The 19465-nt window shown below is 58.4% G+C and overlaps 1 protein-coding gene across 7 annotated transcripts in view; it reads left to right on the top strand.

The window, feature by feature from the left end:
* GLT1D1 (glycosyltransferase 1 domain containing 1) overlaps positions 1–19184 on the top strand; it is a 73344-nt gene extending 54160 nt beyond the window's left edge. For 4 of the 7 annotated variants that reach the window (XM_039879235.1, XM_039879230.1, XM_039879234.1 and 1 more), the window contains one exon: positions 7061–7871. In XM_039879235.1, coding sequence (XP_039735169.1) covers positions 7061–7512 — 452 coding nt within the window. In that variant the 3' untranslated portion in view covers positions 7513–7871. Of the gene's footprint in view, positions 1–7060; positions 7872–8368; positions 8490–13831; positions 13931–16807 lie in introns of those variants that run through there. The other 3 variants (XM_039879238.1, XM_039879233.1, XM_039879231.1) reach the window with 3 other exon arrangements.
* Positions 19185–19465: the final 281 nt, after the last annotated feature.

Raw genomic sequence — 19465 nt, 5'->3', positions numbered from 1 at the left:
TGCCGGCGAGTGTTGACAAACAGTTCTCTGGGGACGGGGGCGGGGAGCTCTGTTGCCTAAAAGCCCTATTTGCCTATTTCCACGTGTAAAAGCTTTCACCACGGCCAGGTTCAAGTTGGGGCATGGCACATGTGTGCACACACACACATACACAGGGACATGCACACACACATGCACAAAGGGCACGTGCATGTGTGCACACTTACACAGGCACATGCATGCACACGCGCACACGCAGACACATGCACGCAAGGTACATGCACACACGTGCTCACACACATGCATATGCACACATGTACACACGTGTGCATGTGCACACACAAATCCGCATGCATACAGGGCACATGCACACACATGCATGTGCACACATGCACAGGCACATGTATATGCACGTGCACACAGGGCACATATACACACACTCACGTGCACGTACACAGCATACACAGGAACATGTATGCACACACGTGCACAGGGCACATACATGCATGTGTACACGTACACGGGCACATGTATGCACACGTGCACATGCACAATGGGCACATGCACACACACACAACTGTGTGTATGCTCCCCACACACCCAGAAACACGCTTTATTAAACACTACTTTTACTTCACAGTGTTCACGCACTGATATTTAAAAAACTGTTCTATGCCACGCTTTGCTATTCTGTGCTATTCTATTCCATATCATTAAAGCAAAAGCTTGTTTTTACCCCAAAATTGATTTCACGATTAGCTCCATAATCTGAAGTTTGAGCGACACTAACTCGGGCCAACTGGATGGCGTGTGTGCGCGTGTGTGCGCGTGTGCGTGCGTGTGTGTGCACGCGTGCATGTCCCCTAAATGTGTGCCCCCGGAGAGGCCTGAGCCTTGCAGTGTCCCCAGTGGGCTGCCCGGCCTGGCCTGGCCCTGACGTCAGGTCCACTGCTCCCGACCACTGGGTTCCGGCCAGCTCCCCCGTGACCACTGTCAGACTGCTGAACACTGCGCATTTTCAGAGTGGAGGACTCAATTCAGCATCGCTTCTGAGTGCAGATCTAGCAGGACACTAAAACGAGTTTACATTTGAATTCGAACCTGTCCTACAGCGCTGCGGGTTAATATGCCGATAATTCAGGGATGAGTTGAGAAGTGGGTCAGAGGTCGACTCTTGGGACCTGTTAAAATCCGTATCTTAATGACTTTCCCACGCAGCAGACCAAGCGCCCCAAGTATCACAGTTACTTCTGGCGTCTGATGCGAGTCTGCTGTTCTTCAGCTCGTGTGTCCCGTGTTGACTGACGGCTCAGTGACCGAGTAAACCCTTCGGGTGTAAACCGTACCGTCCGGGGGCCTGTAGTGTTCCCAGGCCGGGCGCAGCGCCTCGCAGAGCGAGGCCTTGTCGCCCGGGTGACTAAGGGGATAGTCACAGTGCACACGGCAGCGACTCCGCGTGTCCACTCTTCTCCGTGGAGGGACCCCAGTGAAGACGGGGCCGCGCGGCTCAGCCGGAGCCGCGGGCCGCAGGATCGGGCCACTCTGAGCAAATGCGGCTCATCCGAAGCTTGTGGGAGCTACTGGGAGAATCGTCGGGTGAGGCGAGGGGCAGGCTCGGGACCAGGCAGGAGCCAGGAAATCTCGGAGGCCGGGAGCCATAGCCGAGAATGCTTCTCGTGAGGCACTGCACGGCCTCCACCCACCTTCTGTGTCCCGACCACTCCGCCCAAGGTCCAGGCACCCAGTGCCACTCCCGGCAGACCATACCTGGGGGCATGGGCGGAGAGAACCCCAAAGGAAGCGGGGCTCGCTTTGGCAGAAGAGGCGAAGAAAAAAATCCACGTCCGTAGCGAACACAGATCACCTGTTTGTGTTTATTAACGACCAGTCGCAGAGCTGACCACTCACTCCCGCCTGAGACTCCTGGCCTCTGGGACTTGTTGGTTCCCGCCTAAACCCAACGGCCATCGTTAGGGCCCCGGGGCCGTTGCGTCTGGTATCTGCGGCGACTCACCGCCGTTCCGTGAGGGGGAGGGGACAGTGGTCTTCTGGCGGTGGAAATGGGGCTCCGCACGAAGCCGCAGTGAGGTGGCCCCTCACCCCGTCGTCTGCTGTGGAGCTGGGCCGCATGGCAGGTGGTCGGCAAGACCTCAGTAGGAGGCTTGGTTGTCTATATTTACTTCCCGTTCACGGACGTGGACGGTACACGTTTCGTCATACGTGTTCACGTACGTGTGTCCAGCACATCTGTGCGTGCACGTCTCAGCAGGTGTATATGCGTGCATCTATAGACTTAATTTACGGCCTCGTCGTGTCTTCGCGAAGCATGTATTGAGGGCCTCGGGTCACAGGCACGTGGACACGTCACAGGGGATAGGACGGTCGTGGCCACTGCTCTCGTGGAGCGTAAGGTCCGGTTAGGAAGGCAGATGTGAACAAGTGACCGCAGGCTGGACGTGTGTCCTCAGCGAAGGGAAGTCTGGGGCGGGAGCCGCCACATCTGCACCTGCCACTCCCCATGGCCAGGGGGTGCCTCCCACACTTTTCTTGTGAATATCATTAATTCCTCTGCCTTTTAATTGGCATTTTTTATCCTCCTGGCCATTTATAAAATAGTAGAGCATGTTTTGTGTTTAGCTGCCAAACATCTGTTTATTTGGGGGGTCGTTCTCAGCCAGGCGCTTTAGAGAGCTGGGTTTGAGCAGCCCAGAGAAGTCCCACAACTGTTTCCTGCCGCCAGCGGCTGGCGAGTGAGCCAAAGCTTTCGAGCCCACACGATGTTGTTTGTGTGCCCTGCCCAGAGCCTTGCGGGAGAGTGGCCACATGCCAACGAGGGGCGGCGCACCTCTCCGCGCCTCAGTTTCCCCATCGGTAAGGCGGGCATGGCCAGGAAACGGCGCCCTGGACTCTGTGTGGCTGTGTCACCGGCGTCACCAGTGCCGTGATGCGGTGGTCGACCAGAGATGCCGCCGGGGTCCGCTCCCCGCGTGGCTGTGCCGGGGGCTGGCTCCGCGGCGGGGCGGCCCCGTCCGGCTTTGGTCCTCCCCTCACGCTGCTCCGACGGCTCAGTGCGGCCGTGTCGGCAAGCGGGGTCCCCCCGGTCAGGGGTCTCCGGCGCATGTGCTTTCTGGGGTGGCGTGAACATCCGTTTCGAACATGACGGCTTACCGACCTTTCTCAATTACTCCTTATAGCAAAGATGAGTTTCCTTAAGCCTGGGAGTTGAAACAATATGTTTTGCTAGAAAATAAATAAGCTTCAAAGGAAGAAAAGAGAATTTTCTGGGCTGCTCGCTCTACTTTAAAGTTTCCTAACTCGCGCTGCTATTGAGTGGGAACAGCCAGCCTTCTCTTTGTGCTTATCTGGTCTTCGTTCTGTTCCACGTGGCTTCACTGAGAGATTTAAAAATGAACTGACTGGGAAGGTAAATCCCGAAAAGTTGATGTAGTTTCTACTTTCCACTTGGAAGGGGTCATTTCGCCTTCAGTTAAGTGTTAGTTTAAGTGTCAGGCGTCACAACGGTCTTGTAAAACTCGATTTTTTTTCCTCCTCGACGAATTATTTTCACCTACATACGATCATCGTGAGAGCAGAAACGTGCTAGTAAAATTAAAAACAAGGACTTTCTGACTAAAAAGGATCATAAGTCAACTACGAATTGGAAAATTAGTACGAAGAGCCAAAGGAGGCTTCTGCTGGGCTGTTTGCTCTGTCGCGATAAAACGCTAGCGTCATAATGTAATTCAGTCATCGAGGATGATTCCAGAAAAAAGCAGAGATGGGCGATGGGGGGGGGGCGGGCCGCTGGGAAACCTGTCACTGAGCGAGTACGGTCGAGCGGGGAGCTGCGCAAGGCCCTGGGCACGGCGTCAGGAGGGAAACTGAGGCCGTACGGAGCAGAGACGGACGTAGTGAGAGGCGGCCGCGTGTGCCGGAAGAGTCTGGGGCGGGGACGTCCCCTCAGACGGGCGGCACTGGCCCGTCCCTGGGGGTGAGCGGGTGTCAGGGGCAGTGTGGGGCCTTCCTCGTGGAGAGAACGGCTTTCTCTGAGGAGGCAGGTGGGACACGGAAGGGAAGTGACCAGGCGAGCAGGTGGGGGCCCCGTGGCCACCCTGGCGTTTTGTGACCAGGCCGGAGTCCCGGAGCCGAATCGGGAGGCGGCAGAGCCCGGCTTCAGGGCCCCGACCTCCGGGGTGACCAGGCCCCGTGTCCCCTCGCGTGCGGGCCTGGCATGTCACAGCAGCCACCTGAGCACAGATGCCCTCGTGCCTCAAGTCGGGGCAACTCTAACAGGATCGTCGGCGGGAAATGAAGCGCAGGGCAGGCCGAGAGCGGCCACTGCCTCCTCCCCTGGCCCGTCACGTGCCCACGAGTTCTTCTTCCCTGAAGGTCTTACTTGGGAGAGAGTAGCGTCTGCAGCGTCCAGGCCCCTTGTGCGCCCCATGGTGGCCCGTCACTTGCCCGCCCCACCCGAGGCAGGTGAGTCAGCAAGGAGATCCTGGCTCCTCCACGCCCGACCGCCCACCAGCTGGCATTTTTCCCAAGGGGTCAAAAGTCACCAATGAGACTTCCGGGGGGAAATCGGAGGCAGAATCCGGGACTGGCAATTTTTCTGTTTCCGTTTATTCGTATGTGAGTTTTTAATACGAAAGCGGAGACTTGAGGCTTTAACGCAGGTGGACGTGTTTCAGCGATCAGGTTTCGGCTTTTATAATGGTTGTCGATTAAACTTTTCTGGACAAATGCCAGCACTTGGATTTTCTTAAAACAAGTGAGTTTCTTCTTGACGGCAACAAAACGGTGTTTGCCGCGTTTTTGTTTAAGATAGAGTCCACCCATTCACTGTGTTTTTCTGATTTGTCCAACAAGCAAGTGCCTGTTTTCAATAGTCTGTCTACCATGCGGTTCCTGTAAGTTCACTGTGAAAATACATTAAAAGTGAAAAAACCATCTTTCTAGGAATCACTTCAATTTTCCTTATGCGTCTGCATTTGGCCTTCAAAGGGACGTAGTGATCTCAGAGACATAAGTGAACTTAGCGTTGCCAGAGTTTGGGGTACATCTCAGTCTCACCGGTAGCCTGAAGGGTTTGGGGTTCAATGCACACGCACACGCACACGCACACACACACGTGCACTGAAACGAGGCTTCTGGAAAGCAGTGATTTCCGTTGGCATGATAAACTGTAGAGACGTCGTCACGTTCGCTGCGTTGCACTAGCTGGGTTCGTAAACCCTCACACCTGCCGGCAAAGCGTGAATGAGGACGGAAATGGAATCTGCCTTCGGTCCCGGCTCCTCCAGGGACACTGTTCCTCAGGCGTGTCTGCGCCCTCCTCTGCCTGGATCTTTGAAACATCGTTTCGAATTCTGTGTTACGCTTGCATGAATCTAAGAGCATCTTGTCAGTTCTTTTTAAATTGTATTCGTTGTTCATTATATGGGATTGGTGGCGGGGGCGTGCAGGGCAAAACCAGCCTCTTGGTTGTTTCGTTGAAGAGTTTGCAGTTGGATGGACCACAAGCCATACGTGTTTATGGTAGCTTCATCCTAAGTGGGCTGTAGGGCCCTGTGGCAGCCGAAAACGTGTCCCCCGAGGCCGCCTCGGTGCCTCAGTAAGTGGACTTACCTGGGAAGAAGTCCCTGTGCGTGAACAGCGTGGCGATTTGGTTTCTGGTCGGGAACCGGGCGGGTCCCTCTGACACAGTGTGTAGCTTCAGGCGTTCGAGCGTCTCTGTCCTTACCTCTCGAATCCGGAGGCCCGAGAGGAGCGGCGTGTGTCTGGGCACGTGCACGTGCGAGGCGAAGCTTCCAGGCGTGTCGCGACCCCAGCACCCGCGCCTCTCACAGGCTGCGGACTCTGTCTCCTGCCGCTGCTCGTGTGTAAGTTGCCGTGTCAGAGCTCAGGTGTGAGCACGAACTGCGTTTTCCCTCATCTGCTCCCCCAGCGCCCCCGAGGTGCTGTTAGGTTTCTCGGTTTACAAATGAGGGGCCCCCGCCGTGAGTGGCACGGGGCGGGGCGGGACCGACCCCGGTGTCCGTGTCCAGGGCCCCTCGCAGTCTGTGCCACCGCGGCTTCTGGCCTCTGCGCTTCCACATAGGAGTCGGCCGAAGAAGCAGATGGAATGGAAAATGCTGTCATCGCGGACCAGCTTGAAAACATCACTGTTAATTTTCACACTAATTCCAAAAAAACATATTATCAGCAGAGATACAATGGGATGAACACAATGCCTGATCCAAAGGACAGATTCCTCCCAGATTACTCCAGAATGAGGAGTAAAATCCACGTTCAGGGAGATGAGGCTGTGAGTAATGAAAAAGTTGCACTTGGCTTTTTTTTGGTAATTGACATGTAATGTACATGCCATAAACATCACCATTTAAAGCATGTAATCCAGTGGCCTTCTAGTATATTTGCAGAGTTTTGCCACCGTCACCCCTACCCACTTCTGGAACATGTTCATCACCACACCCATCAGCGGCCGCTCCCCGCTCCCTCCTGCCCCAGCCCCGGGCACCCACAAACCTCCTTCCCGTCTCTGTGGATTTGCCTCTTCCTGGACATTCCATGTAAATGGGGTCGCCTCGCACGGGGTCCTCCCGTGTCTGGCTTCTCTACGGCCGAGCCATGTGGTCCCCTGGCGTGGCGGGGCCGCCCCTTATCCCATCACCAGCTGGTGGACATGTCCTTGGCTTTAGAAGTGCGTTTCTAGGGAAGGCTCCGCATTAAAAATAAAATTCGAACTTTGTCTCAGATCCACGAAGGGGTTCGGCCGGGTCCACCTCAGGGTGTCACAGCGAAATCCTCACGGGGGATCGGGCAGAGCTCCCCCCGGGGCCATGAACGCTTCTGACCCGAGGCCCGGAATTGGGGGGCTTGGGGGTCTGGCCCCGTGGCGCCCCGCTTCCCCACGCTCCGGCCCGACAGGCCAACCGAACAGCAGTGCACGTGCGCTTCTGAGCCTGCTCTCGGGTCCTCCTCTCGTCCTGCGCGGCGGGGACCCCCGCTCTGCCGCCGTTCCCCTGTGACTCAGGCTCACCCCGCGCTCACCCGGGACCCTGTCCTCGTCTCCTTCCAGGTCGATCCCGTGTTCACCCGGGAAGTGAAGGCCGGAGTGAGGAGGTAAGCAGAGGCGGTGGGTGGGCCTGGGGGAGGTCCCGGTGCCCAGGTCCCTGCAGCGGTCACCGTGTCCCGGGCTCCGTTCCCAGCGCCTCGCAGACGACTCCTCACCTGGCCCGCCGGTGCCGCTCTGAGGGCCTAGGTGCCACGCGTCCCCATTCACAGGCGGGAAATGGGGAGCGTAAGCCATCCCTGGCGGGTGTCGGTGACGCCCGTGGGATGTCCAGCCTTGCTAGCTCGGGGACGTGCCTCAGGATGGTGTTCGCTGGTCACACTGGCAAAAACCAAAAAGACTTGAAATATCGAGGGTTTGGTCATGTGGGGGGAAGCTGCCCTCCTCCCGTGCTCTGCCGCCGAGCGTGGGGACCGCCGCCCCATTTGGAGAGCGGTTTGTCAGAGTGTTTGGTGTAAACTGCATCTGTCGGCCCGTAACAGAGACCCACAACGCCGGCCTGAGCACACTGGGGCTTAAACGCTCACGTAAAAAATCTGATGTGCTCGGTCCAGGACCAGGTAAGGCTCAGGGACGTGGGCTCCTCGCTGTCCTGCTGTCCCTCGCCTGTGGCTTCCATCCTCACCGTGACAAGGTGGTTGCAGAGCGCCACCCATCACATCCCACCTCGTACGTGGGGAGACCTTTAAGGGCCAGGGCCAGAGCATCATGCCCCAGTGGGGTCGGCCTCCTCTTAGGTGATTCCCCCCTGGACCCCCAGGACTCCGCCCACCATGCTGCCACCTCAGCAGCCAAGGGCCCCGGATAATGATGATTTTATCCCATACGCAGCTAGGTGACTTTATATGGCTCTTAGACTCAGAAACCACATCTGTAAAAGCATATCAATTACACGGAGGGCCGAGTGCCCGAACCACGGCGGGGGACGGGGTGCGGAGGGGGGGTGGAGAAGTCAAAACTGTGGGACGAGATAATCAAGACGGCGGAAATTGTCACCTCTGAGGCGGGAACGTGGGCGTTGGCCGAGTCATTCTATCAGGATTTCTGTTTTTCTCTGTTTATTATACATCTTATCGTCTCTACTAGCATCTTTTCAAAAGGTTGTTTGGAAAAGGGTCGAATAATTCGAAAAGGGCCGTTTCCTCCGTCCTACAGGGGAAAATGGCGAAAAGTTCACCTCCGACCTCCGGTGTCTGGGCCGCGGGCTGTCCCCCTGCCTTATGGGAGACGCCCGCGTGGGGAGGGTCCGCGGCCGGTCCCGGCCGTCCGCGAGGGCCCCGCGGTGGGCACACTCGCCTGCCCCTGTCGTTGCAGGGCTGCGGGGGTGCGGCTGCTCCCCGAGATGGCGCAGGGGGACCTGCACGCCGCCCTCAAGAACTGCTCTGCGCTGGTGAACAGCTCCGTCTCCGAAGGCATGTCCGCTGCGGTGCTGGAGGTGAGGGCCCGGGGGCCTGGCCTGGGCGTGCGGCGGGGCCGTGGTGTGGGGGTCTTCGCCGGGGGCTGGGGGCGGGCGGCGATGCCCCTGCCCGTCTCGCAGCTCGCGAAGAGCAAGCGCGTTTCCTCGGGGGTTCGAAAGCCGCTGCGTGTTCTCTCTGCGACGGGACAAAGATCGTTCCCTCCCACGTCGCAGTTTCTCCCCGCCAGGCGTCCCCGTGGGCAGGCGGCGGGGCGGAGGCTGGAGCGGGCGCGGGGCGGAGGCTGGAGAGGGCGCGGGGCGGAGGCGCGGCTTTGCAAGGAGCCTCTGTTTTCGTGGTTTCTTCCCCCTTTTTCCAGTGTGTTCTTTCACCCCAGAATTCGGGGGTAGAGAGGGCCTGGGAGGGGAGACGGCGCAGAGCAGACGGCTCGGCGGCCGGGGCACAATTTCGGCTCCCTCGCCGAGCGGCCGGCCTGTCCAGTCGCCTGGTCGGTGTGGGCCGGGGGTGCACCCTCTGGCCAGCCCCGCGGCCCTCGCCGGCTCCCCTGCACTTGGCAGGGAGAGGCGTGAATAACGAGCCTCCGCCGCGGACCCCCCACGCCGGTGACACGCCCTCTCCCTCCCCGGAGGGCTTCTCGGTCCCGGGTCTGCTCAGAGCGGTGCCATGGGGGCATCGTAAGTATTCGTGAGATCCCCGAGTCCCTCGGACACGCGTTGAAATTATTTAACTTAGTGGCTGAAGGTACAGTCTGCGAAACGTAGCGCTTCAGAGAACATGGTAACTAATCCAGGAAAAAATCCTCCCTCGGTTTAAGAAATGACCGATGTTGCACACCTGATACTTTCTTTTAATGTGGCATCATTTTAAAAATATCAATCCAAACCGTCGAGGGCAGGGGGGAGGCCCGCATCCTCGCCCGTGACTCCAGCATCAGACGCCTCCGAAGCCCCGAGTGTGGGCTTGTAATGCTTTTATCCGCAGCCAGATGTCAGCACCTCGGTCTGAGGTCAAGGCTCAGCATTGATCTCTGTGGTCTGAAATCAGCTTCGGCTGTAGTCACGGGGCCGTGCAGCCTGTCCCTCAGCTTGGCCCGAGAACCGCGCGTTGTCACAGTGCCTGTCCTGGAGCCACCCCACCCCCACCCCACCCCCGTAAATATCGCCCCCAGCGTCTGAAGAGAAGGCGAAGTGGGATTCGGGAATGAGTTTTAACCAGCACACACAGCATTTCACTGCAGACGAGTGGCTGTCAAATCTCACTTGCCTTCAAGGGAAAGGCAGCTGTTAGCAATTCCGACTGCCTTCAAATGTTGACGTTGTGTTCCTTTCGAAAACTCCAAAATAACCTTTGGGCGGAGGGTTTTGAATGGAGCTGATTTCCGGGGGTGGTGAGGGTGCGTCTCATTAGCAGTGATTCAGGTCCCTGCCCAGGGACCCACAGCGTGAGTGCGCGTCGCCTTTGGAGGGAGGGGTCCTCTGCCCTTCCAGAATTAGCTTTGTTTTCTCACGGAGGCGTGTAAAAACCCCATCGGAGAAAACAGACTTCTTCCTCGATGAGCTCCAAACTTCAGACTTTAGCTCCACGCGCGTTTCTGCAGCTCCTCCGCCCTTTCACGTCTGGGCGTATTGTGGAGTGGAATCCAGCATGGAATTAGATGAACGGTATTTTAATTTAATTTAATTTTTTTAAAAATATTTTCTCATCTGAGTCTTCCTCATGGGCTCTCCTCCCCACCCCAGACCACAGACACGCATGCATACACTCACATACATGTACTGCACACGCGTGCACACACACGTACTGCACACACGTGCACACACTCTGCCCTCCAGGTCAAACTTTTCACCGCCCAGGGTACAGGAAGGCCCATTCTAAAGCAAAGAGCAGTGAGAAGGTCATTCTGGGCTCTTAACTTCCAGGTCAAGGCCCCTGTGGTTGAAGATTCCTTTAATGACTTCCAAGGACAACTGTGACTTTGTGTCATTTGACCTTGGCTGATTTCCAGGTGTGTGTGTGTGTGTGGGTGTCCGTGTGTGTGCGGCAGTACCGTGCCCTTCCCACCTTGAAAACGGAAGGGCCCTTGGAAGGCTCACAGTGAGAAGGGTGCTCCTCGAATTTAGCTGGGGGAGGGGCTGCAGGAAAGGGACATACTTTTCAAGGTCTTTTGAATTGAAGAACTGCACCCAGAATACCATTGGCATCCCCACAGAGAAACGCTCTGACCCCAAAGATATAAGGTCCTAATGTGTGGATGCCCTAGACCCGCCGACCGCACCCTGTGGTCACTGTGCTGGGCTCATTCCCACCAAGGCCGATGGCAGGCGAGCGGACCAGGAGTGGTGGTCTCGGCCTGGGGAGCACTTTGCAACCGCTCCCCCACCCCCGTGCTGGTGGCGGGCCCTTCCTTCCAGGGTCCCCCTCCCTGTTTCGGCCGGGAGCCCGGGCAGCTGCATTTTTAAAGGCTGCTCTGCCCTGTACTGTGGACTGTGTCTTCGGAGATGCTACAAAGGTTTTGAAAAAGGTCGACTGTGACCTGAGCCCGTGGCAGACAGGGCAGGCAGAGGGTCCGATGACAGCCAGCTCGCCCAGGCGTCAGATGCCTCCGGGACATCCTGCTCTTGCTTAAGACGACCCCTTTCTTCAAGAGCGTTTGATTTTCAAGAGGCGACTTCGGAATCCGTGTCCTGTGAACGTGGGGCCCTCAGAGCGTCTTCTTGCAGCGTCTCCCTTTCCCCGCTCTGCAGCTTCACGCCCCGGATTGCGTTCTACCTTTTCTGCCGAATAGCGTTTTTTCTTAGAGACGAGGGGTGTGACCTCCGCGTCCTCGCTGCTCATCCGGAGTCTAGCTCAGTGCCGCCGACCACTGGGAAATGTGAATCAGGCCGAGCGAAGCTCAGCTGCCGCCCAGCACCACCTCCCCGGCTCCTCCGCTCGGGGTCCCATCGCCTAAGCCTCCCAAGTCTCGCCACCTGCAGGTTGGTAGCAACTATTTGTTAAATGCGCGACGGGGAGTGGACGGTCTCAGCGGCAGGTGGCTTCGCCCATGTGACGGGCGCTTGGCGAGCGTGGTCGAGCTGACGCACAAACGGGCTGCTCGGGAGGGATGGCGAGACCTCCCGAGCCCGAGGAGGGATCTGCACTGTGTCGCTGTCCGTCCACCTGGCGCAGTCTGCCGTCGGCCGACGAATGCCTAGACGCAAAGTCACAGCGAGCTGACGACCTGCTCTGTGTCGCGGGCACAGAGAGGAGCCACCAGGCAGCATGAGCCTGTGAGCGGTGTCGCTCACTGTGCTTAGCACACCACGGCCTCACAGCGCATGCGTCAGCGTCCTGGTCAGCGCGAGCCACCGACACTAAGCGGTATTCGTGCCGCAGTCCTCCGAAGTTTTCAGCTCCACGCACACTTCAGTTGCTCGCTCCCATGTGGTAAGCGGAGGCCCAGGAAGGCGAGTGTCGTGTGTCAGCGTCCTTCCTGGCCCAGTGGCTCTTCGCCCTGGCTGTGCCTCAGAATCACCTGAGGGACTTTCACAAATGTCTGACCGTTGTGTTAGGGTCACAGGGTGGGAGTGGGGGAGTTGGTGCCCAGGCGTTGAAATTGTACCCCATCACACCTACCAACTGGGGTGCACAGTGAGGTTGAGACCTGCCGTGCTAGCTGATGGCAAAGACGGTAAGACCAAGAGCTCGTCAAGACCAAGTCCGTCCAAGACCAAGTCCGTCCAAGACCAAGTTTGTCCAGACCAAGACCTCCAAAACCAAGTCCATCCAAGACCAACTAAGTCCAAGACCAAGTCTGTCCAAGACCAAGTCCATCAAGACCATGTCATCAGACCAGACTATCCAGACCAAGTCCGTCCAGACCAAGTCCATCCAAGACCAAGTTCATCCAAGACCAAGTCCAGTCAAGACCAAGTCTATCCAAAACCAAGTCCATCCAAGACCAAGTCCATCCCAGACCAAGGCCCCGTGCTTTCCCCAAACACCAGAGTGCACCTGTGCCATGTCAGAGGCCAGGCAGTCCGGCCAGTGGGTCCGTAAAGCACTCCGACCCTCAGGGTGAGATGCGCCATCTCGGGAAACTTCGCCTGTGCCACCCAGTTCCCTGTCCCAAAGTGTCATGACGATCGCCGATGCCGGTCTTTACCGTACGAAACGGAAGTGGAGAACCATGACCTGGAGCTTTCCGTGACCGCGAAACACCACCGAGAGGCCCCAACCAGGGGGGCCCGTTGCTGTTTCCGGGAGGTGGCCGTGCAGCTGGAGACGAGCGGGAAGCTGGTGGCTCTCGTCCACGCATCAAGCCAGCTCTGCTTCACCCTGACAGCAGAAACAGAAGAGTCTCGGGGGGCAGAGAGGAGGTGCGTCCCCACCCCCTCCTCATTGTGGGGGGCCTGGAACCTCAACTCAGTGTCCTGAGAGGACGTAGGTGGCATGGGACCGGAAACCAGGTGAGCCGCACGGCGCAGCTGGGCCCCGGGCCCCGCACGTGTCCACAGGCACCCGTGTGACATGCACCGTTCCGGGCACGTGGGTGAGGGCAGCAGGGGGGCCGTCTGAGCCCCTTCGGAGTCCTCGAGGGCCCCATGCGAGACTCGGAGCGGCTGGAACTGGGTGACTTCACATTTCTGAAAAGCGAATGTTGCCGCCTTCACGACCAGACTTCTGCCACCTGGAGGTGGACAGCACGGCGGAACCGTGTTGCCCGTGGGCGGCCGGAGCGGGTGGTGCGTTGGCTGAGCTTGCAGACCGGTCCTGGCTCCCGACTGCAGCTTGCGAAGGGGTGACTGTCACCTGCTGAAAGGCACTGGCCAGGGCGGCAGGGATGGCTCGGAGTCAATGCAGCATGGTGACGGGGGCCTCGGGAGAGCCGGCCTAATCCTGTCCGTCCTGGGAAGCAAGGTCCCCGGGCCAGGCCATGTCGGGCTGCGGGGCGCCACGTGCTGACCGCAGACCTCCGGGAATGGAAAGTCCGCTTGCTGAACACCCGGAGGGATAAGTCGCGTCCCTTCTTGCTGTCTTCCGTGTGCCCAGGGGACATGTTCGGTCCTCTTGGCTTTCACGCCGCTCGTGCTGGAAGAAAGTACCTCCCAGGGACAGTGACGATGACTGAAAACGTGGCCTCCAAACGGGGGTGGGGGGTCCTCGGTGACACGGGGGTAACTGTTGGAGAGACGACAGCGTGTCGTCTGGCAAATGCAGTCCGCAGTGAAAACCCAGCGGGTGTGACCGTCTGCCAAGCCGGGCTCTCGGGAGACGCCCGAGGTCCGGTTAACTTGAGCAGTGACTCGCCACCGGTGGGCGCGTCGGGCCAGAGGCCCTAAAACCATCGCCCACCTGGCCCCTCTCCTCTTCCCACCTGTAGGCGATGGATCTGGAAGTTCCGGTCTTGGCCAGAAACATCCCTGGGAACGCTGCCGTGGTGACACACGAGGTGACGGGACTGCTGTTCTCTGACCCTCAGGTAAGGGGCTTGCGCCCTGCTTCCTTCCGCGTGCGCGGGTGGCTCGCGTGCGCCCTGCCCTCGGTCTGTGCCTCGCGCGCTTTCGTCAGCTCTCAGCATGCCCCTCAGCGGCAGCAGATGCCCCGTGTGACACACGGCGGCCGCTGTGACCACACGGCGGCCGCCAGGATGTGCGGCGGGGGGAAATGGGGGACTTTAGGGAACAGGACGCCCCGGTTCCATTCCTGGTGCCGCCACCGCCGAGCAGCGTGACCCCCAGCCGGCCACGTCGCCTCTTAGAGCACAGGCTTCTGATTTCTAAAACGGTGCTCCTCACATACAGTCCTGCGTTTCTGGGACACCGAGTGGCGTTCAGAACACCGCCCCCTATCTGATGCCCGTGGCCAAGCGTGCAGAACAGGCAGGGTGCTCGCGCGTCGTGCACACACACCCGTGCTGGAAAACAAAATACAGCAGGTGTGCCCAGTGACATCTGGGGCGCGCGGGTGTGCCAGGACCTCCCAGAACGCATGCGAGGGGGTTCCCCATTCGCCAGGTCCCGGGGTCCCAAGGACGTGCCCTCCTGAACCCCTCGGGACCATGCACAGGGCGTGGGCTGTGGCCTGAGTGCCCAGGCTCGGTTTTCCCCCTGGGACGAGTGTTGTTGGTTCTAGGTCCTGCTCTCAGAGGTGTGACGGGGCCGGACGGGCGGGCCGACAGGCTGGGTGGCACATAGCACGCGGTCGGAGCGGGGGTGCCTCCTCACCAGGGGCCAGGCACGCCTCCCGCCCGCGCCCGTGGGGGTTAGGTACGCTTCTCAGACCCAGCCTTTGTCCTGTAAGTCTCCCGTTTTAAAACTCGGGTTCGACTTAGCACCGTGTGTAACACAGAAGCACACGTTACAGTCAGGAGCATAGTGGTTTATGCTTAAAAGGCTTAGTCAGCGCAGACATTTGAAAGTTCTGTTTTTCAACTTTCTTGTAGCCGAGGTTCAATCTCAGATTTTGCTTTCCCTGAATATGATGATGGGTCCTCTCTCTTCACAATCTGTTTGTGGAGAGATGGCAGCCAGCTTCGTGGGGCGGGGTGGGGGGCCTGCAGGTAGCTAGGCCCGGCCAGCCCTGTAGGACGCACAGGCTTGCCTGGGGACCTACAGTGAGGACACTCTAGGGCCCGGGGCTTACCTGTCATTGTCTAGCAGAAGGCAAACCACGCGCTAACGCCTTTCAATAGAACACCTAAGGCCGAAACAGTATCTGGACGCGTGAAGAGTTTACATAGTTAGGCTGATTCTCCAGACAAAGCCTTACTGCTTAAACCACAGTTTGGATCTCTCGGGATCGATGCTGGCCGAGCTCTAGGTCAGAGGGTCAGAGAATGTTGTCTCCACCCAGGCAAAGACGTCTCCTCCTCGTCCCCCCAAACGCAATGACATTTACGTTACAGTTTGATTTGAGAGGACCCTGACTTTATCTGTGCACGTCTGGAAAGCACCCACTTGCACGTGGGCATGGTAGGCACACACCAGCTGCCCGGGCATCCTAGGGCATTATTAAACTCACTTCTCCACCATGACCAAGCCACCTCTGCTGGTGGCTGGCCTCCCGTGGCCCCGAGGAAGGACACGGGGTTTGGGCTGTCTGGGGAAGGACAGGAAGCGCAACTGACGACTCCAGTTATGTGTCTCTGGATGTTCCTCCTGGCGTGAGCGAGCGTGTGTGAGGGTGTGAGAGTGTGAGTGTGTGTCTGTGTGTGCATGAGCGTGTGAGTGTGTTAGTGTGAGTGTGCATGAGTGAGTCTGCGTGAGTGTGTGAATGTTAGAGTGTGTGAATGTGTATGAGTATGCGAGTGTGACTATGAATATGTACGTGAGTGCGAGTGTATGTGAGTGTGAGCATGAGTTTCAGTGTGTGAGCATCTGAGTGTGTGTGTCAGTGTGTGAGTGTGCGTGTGAGTAGGCAGGGCTGTGTGAGAGTGAGGTAGTATATGTGAGTGGAGTGTTACTGTGGCGTGTAAACATAGAATACATGCGATAATGTGTGAAGCATCTGAAGTAATGTATCCAATGAGAGTAATAATGCATATGATAAGTAAAATTACATGAAGTGTGTGGCTATCTAAAATTAATATCCAAATGAAGTAATAGCTAATACATGTCATAGTAAGTGATGTGAAATCCATGTGTATCCAGTAGTGTGTATTAATAGTGTGTATGGGTAACAATGTATGAGAGTATCGCGAAGTGTGTGAAATCTGAAAGTGTGAAGCATGTGAAGTTTAATTAATGAGGCATGTGAACATCTAGTAATCCCAGTAAGTGTGAGGAAGTGAAACATAGTATGAAGTGTATGTATATGTGAAATTAATATTACTATGGCGTGTAAACATAGTACATGGCGTGTATGGCAAACATCTGAAATCAGTATGTGAAGTGTGTGTCGCGTGGAAGTAGGGGGAAAGTGTGAGTGTGTGTCAGTAAGTGTGTAATGTCCAGTAAGTGTGTGTGCGCAGCGTGGTGTGTGTAAGTATTACTATGAGATGGCAAACATAGTTCATGAATGTGACATCTAAAGAGTAATAATGTCGAAGTATATGAGGCAATATGCGCATTAATAGTAGAGTAGTGTAAGAAATTATTAATGTCCAGTAAGTATGTGAAATTAATGAAGTGTGAAGTGAAGTGTGAAGTGAAGTCGTCTCAACCCATCGGTCTGTGCTGACTCTCATTTCCCTGAGAAGCGTCCGCTCCGGGGCAGGCAGGCGGCAGGCGGGGCGGGAGCCGGTGCGGACGGGGCGGGAGCCGGTGCGGACGGGGCGGGAGCCGGTGCGGACGGGGCTCCAGCTGCCACCCCTGTTCCCCCGTCATTTGTGTTGTGTTCTCTTCCCCACCCCCGGCAGGAGTTCGTCCAGCTGGCAAAGAGACTGGTGAGTGATCCCGCCTTAGAAAGAGGAATCGTGGCCAACGGGAGGGAGTACGTGAGGACCTACCACTCTTGGCAGGTGGAAAGAGCCACCTATCAGCACCTCGTCAGGACACTCGGGGCCTCCGAGGACTGAGGGCGCCCGCCCGGTGCCCGCCACGCACCAGCCTCCGCCGCCTTCGGATGCGCAGCCCTGGGCGAGTAGCTCCTGGGCCCGCGGGTCCAGCCCAGCCCAGGGAGCAGGCCAGCCTCGTGGGAATCGCAGACGTGTGGGTCATAGGGCGGCTCACCCCAAACTCAGCACTTCCAGATCAGCCGGAATCGTGGCCACCAGAGCAGGGGAGGGGTAGCGGGTCTTAGGGAGAATCGGGGAGAGAATCGGATTAGCTGCTTTGGGATTTTCTTGGGCACAGCAGGAGCTTATTCGAAGCCATCACAGGGAGGCACCGTCACCCGTCTCCTGATGACCCGTGAGCCAGCATCGTCTGCTCAGAACACAGAAACACAGCGAACAGGTCCTGGCGGCACGTTTCACGCGGTCCGGACTCTCCGGCGAGTCTGGGTCCTGACGACACGCGATGGGCCCCGGCGACACTGGGGCCCGGGCCGGTGCGGCCCTCCTCCCAGCTGAGTGGCGGGAGGGGAGCAGGCGCCCCCTGCAAAAGCAGGCAGATCCCCCGTCAGCTCTGGCTGCTGCTCGGCCAGATTCCAGTCGAAACTGGGTTGGCACGAGGGCCACGTCACCTGTGGCCTCGCACCCTGCACGTGGCCCTGAGCTGGACCTGGGTCCCTGGGGTCACCACATCCCTCCACCTCCTCCCAGGCCCAGGCGCCCAGGGCCGGCAGGCCGGGGTCTAAGTGACGTTACGCAGCATCCAGCGAGTTCCGCCAAGGGCGGCCATCTCCGTCGCGATGCCCTGGCCACCCCAGCTCGGCGTCCCTGAGGACACGGGCTGCTCTTTCTTTCGGCGGCTGCTGCCTCTGTGGGGTCCTGAAATCGTTGCATTCCAGTGGACGTTCCGTGACGATTAAGAGGGTGTGGGTGACGTGCTCCATGGCACGTGTGACGGAGAAAGCAACGGGCATGCAGGGGGACGGGTGCAAAGCAGGCCCCAGGCCTGTCGCGGGAGTGTTTGGTGGCGTCTGCTCGGAGGGAGGGGCCTCCCCATCCTGGGATGTTTTGCTTTACGATCACCGTGCTTTTAAAGAAATGGCCAGACCTACACCTTCCTTTTTTAAAAGAATAAGCCTCAAATTAAACTTCTTAACCTCTGGTGACGCGGGATGAGACCGGCACATGTAGGCTCTGGGCCATGTCACTGGACGCCACAATCTCAGAGCGAGTCCCTCTCCGGAAAGGCCGTCGGCTGGGAACGGTGGGTGCTCCTCACTCCCGGGACATGCGGTCCTGCTCACCCCAGTCCCCCCACCTGCTCGGCATGTGACGGGCACAAGCCCCCAGGGCTCCTGTCTGGGCACAGAGAGGGGAGGGCGGGACACACAGAGCCCATGTTCGGGGCAGGCGGCTCGGTCTGAAACTGGAAGGAGCGATGCCACCTCTGAAAGGCCCGGCTCTGTCTTGGTCCCGTCCGGTGACACCGCTGGCCCCCGGAACCTCCACTCTGCCTGTCGTTATCCGACGTGTTGACGCAAACGTGCGCGAGGCCTCGTGCGCCTTGGGGAAGGGCGTGTTTTTAAGTCAATAAAGCGTGTCGCCGACAGCTGCACAAAACAGCCACTGCTTGTTCTCATTCCGGGCGGCGCTCTGCGAGAAACAGCCCCCCGGCCCCCAGTCCCTGCGCCTTACACGATGACACACGAGCGTGGGCGTGAGAGGGGCGTCAAACGCCGTCACCGTTTTAACGCCGAAGGAGAGAAGTGACAAAACGCCTCCCGGCAAACAGCCAGCGGGGTTCGCTTTCCTGCTCGGTCACCTGTGTGCGCAAACGTTTTGCGTGTCGTTTTCAGGCTGCCGACGTCCGGGCTGGGGCGACTCCGAGGGTGAGTTTCCAGGTCGAGCTGAGAGACGACAGCCTTCGTGCCCGGAGGGGTGCTGCGTCTCGTGGGTGCGGAGGCCCGCGGCGCGGAGGCGGTGCTCACGGCCCATCGGCGGGCCGCGGGGTCGGCGCCCACAGCTTCGTGTGACGATCACGCCTTTCCTGCCCCGCGATCTCACGGGATGAGCACGGGGGGGCCTTTGGGGTCTGACAAGTTCATCGCACATCTCACGGTTTGCGACAGCCGGCCGCGTACGCTCTCCTTGCCAATGGCAGCGCGCAGCCCTGAGGTCGCCTCGTGGCCCCGGCAGACCTGGAATTTGCAGCTGCCTGGTCTCGGCGCCGACCGCCGCCCTCACCTCGCTCAGTTAAAGGTTTTCCGACAGCGTCTGACCTCTCAACAGGCGATGGGGCGTCAAGAGCCCCTTGAACCCCTGTGCTGGCCTCGGTAGCCGTTGTTTGCACAGGACATGGCCTTTTTCCCTGAAGGGTCTCGGTGGTTGAACTGGCCTGGTTATCACTGATCCGCGGCTCCCTCCGGGTCGGGGCGGGGGGCTGGCTCTCCTGCATCTGGCCCCCCTCCCTCTTCCTTTCTCGCATCTCCCATGCCAGACCCTCACGTCCCCTTTGGGACGCAG

Source organism: Pteropus medius, unplaced genomic scaffold, assembly GCF_902729225.1.
Source record: "Pteropus medius unplaced genomic scaffold, Ma_sr-lr_union100, whole genome shotgun sequence".
NCBI lineage: Eukaryota > Metazoa > Chordata > Mammalia > Chiroptera > Pteropodidae > Pteropus > Pteropus medius.
The sequence above is the reverse complement of the archived record's forward strand: the minus strand, read 5'-3'. Positions and strand labels throughout refer to the sequence as shown.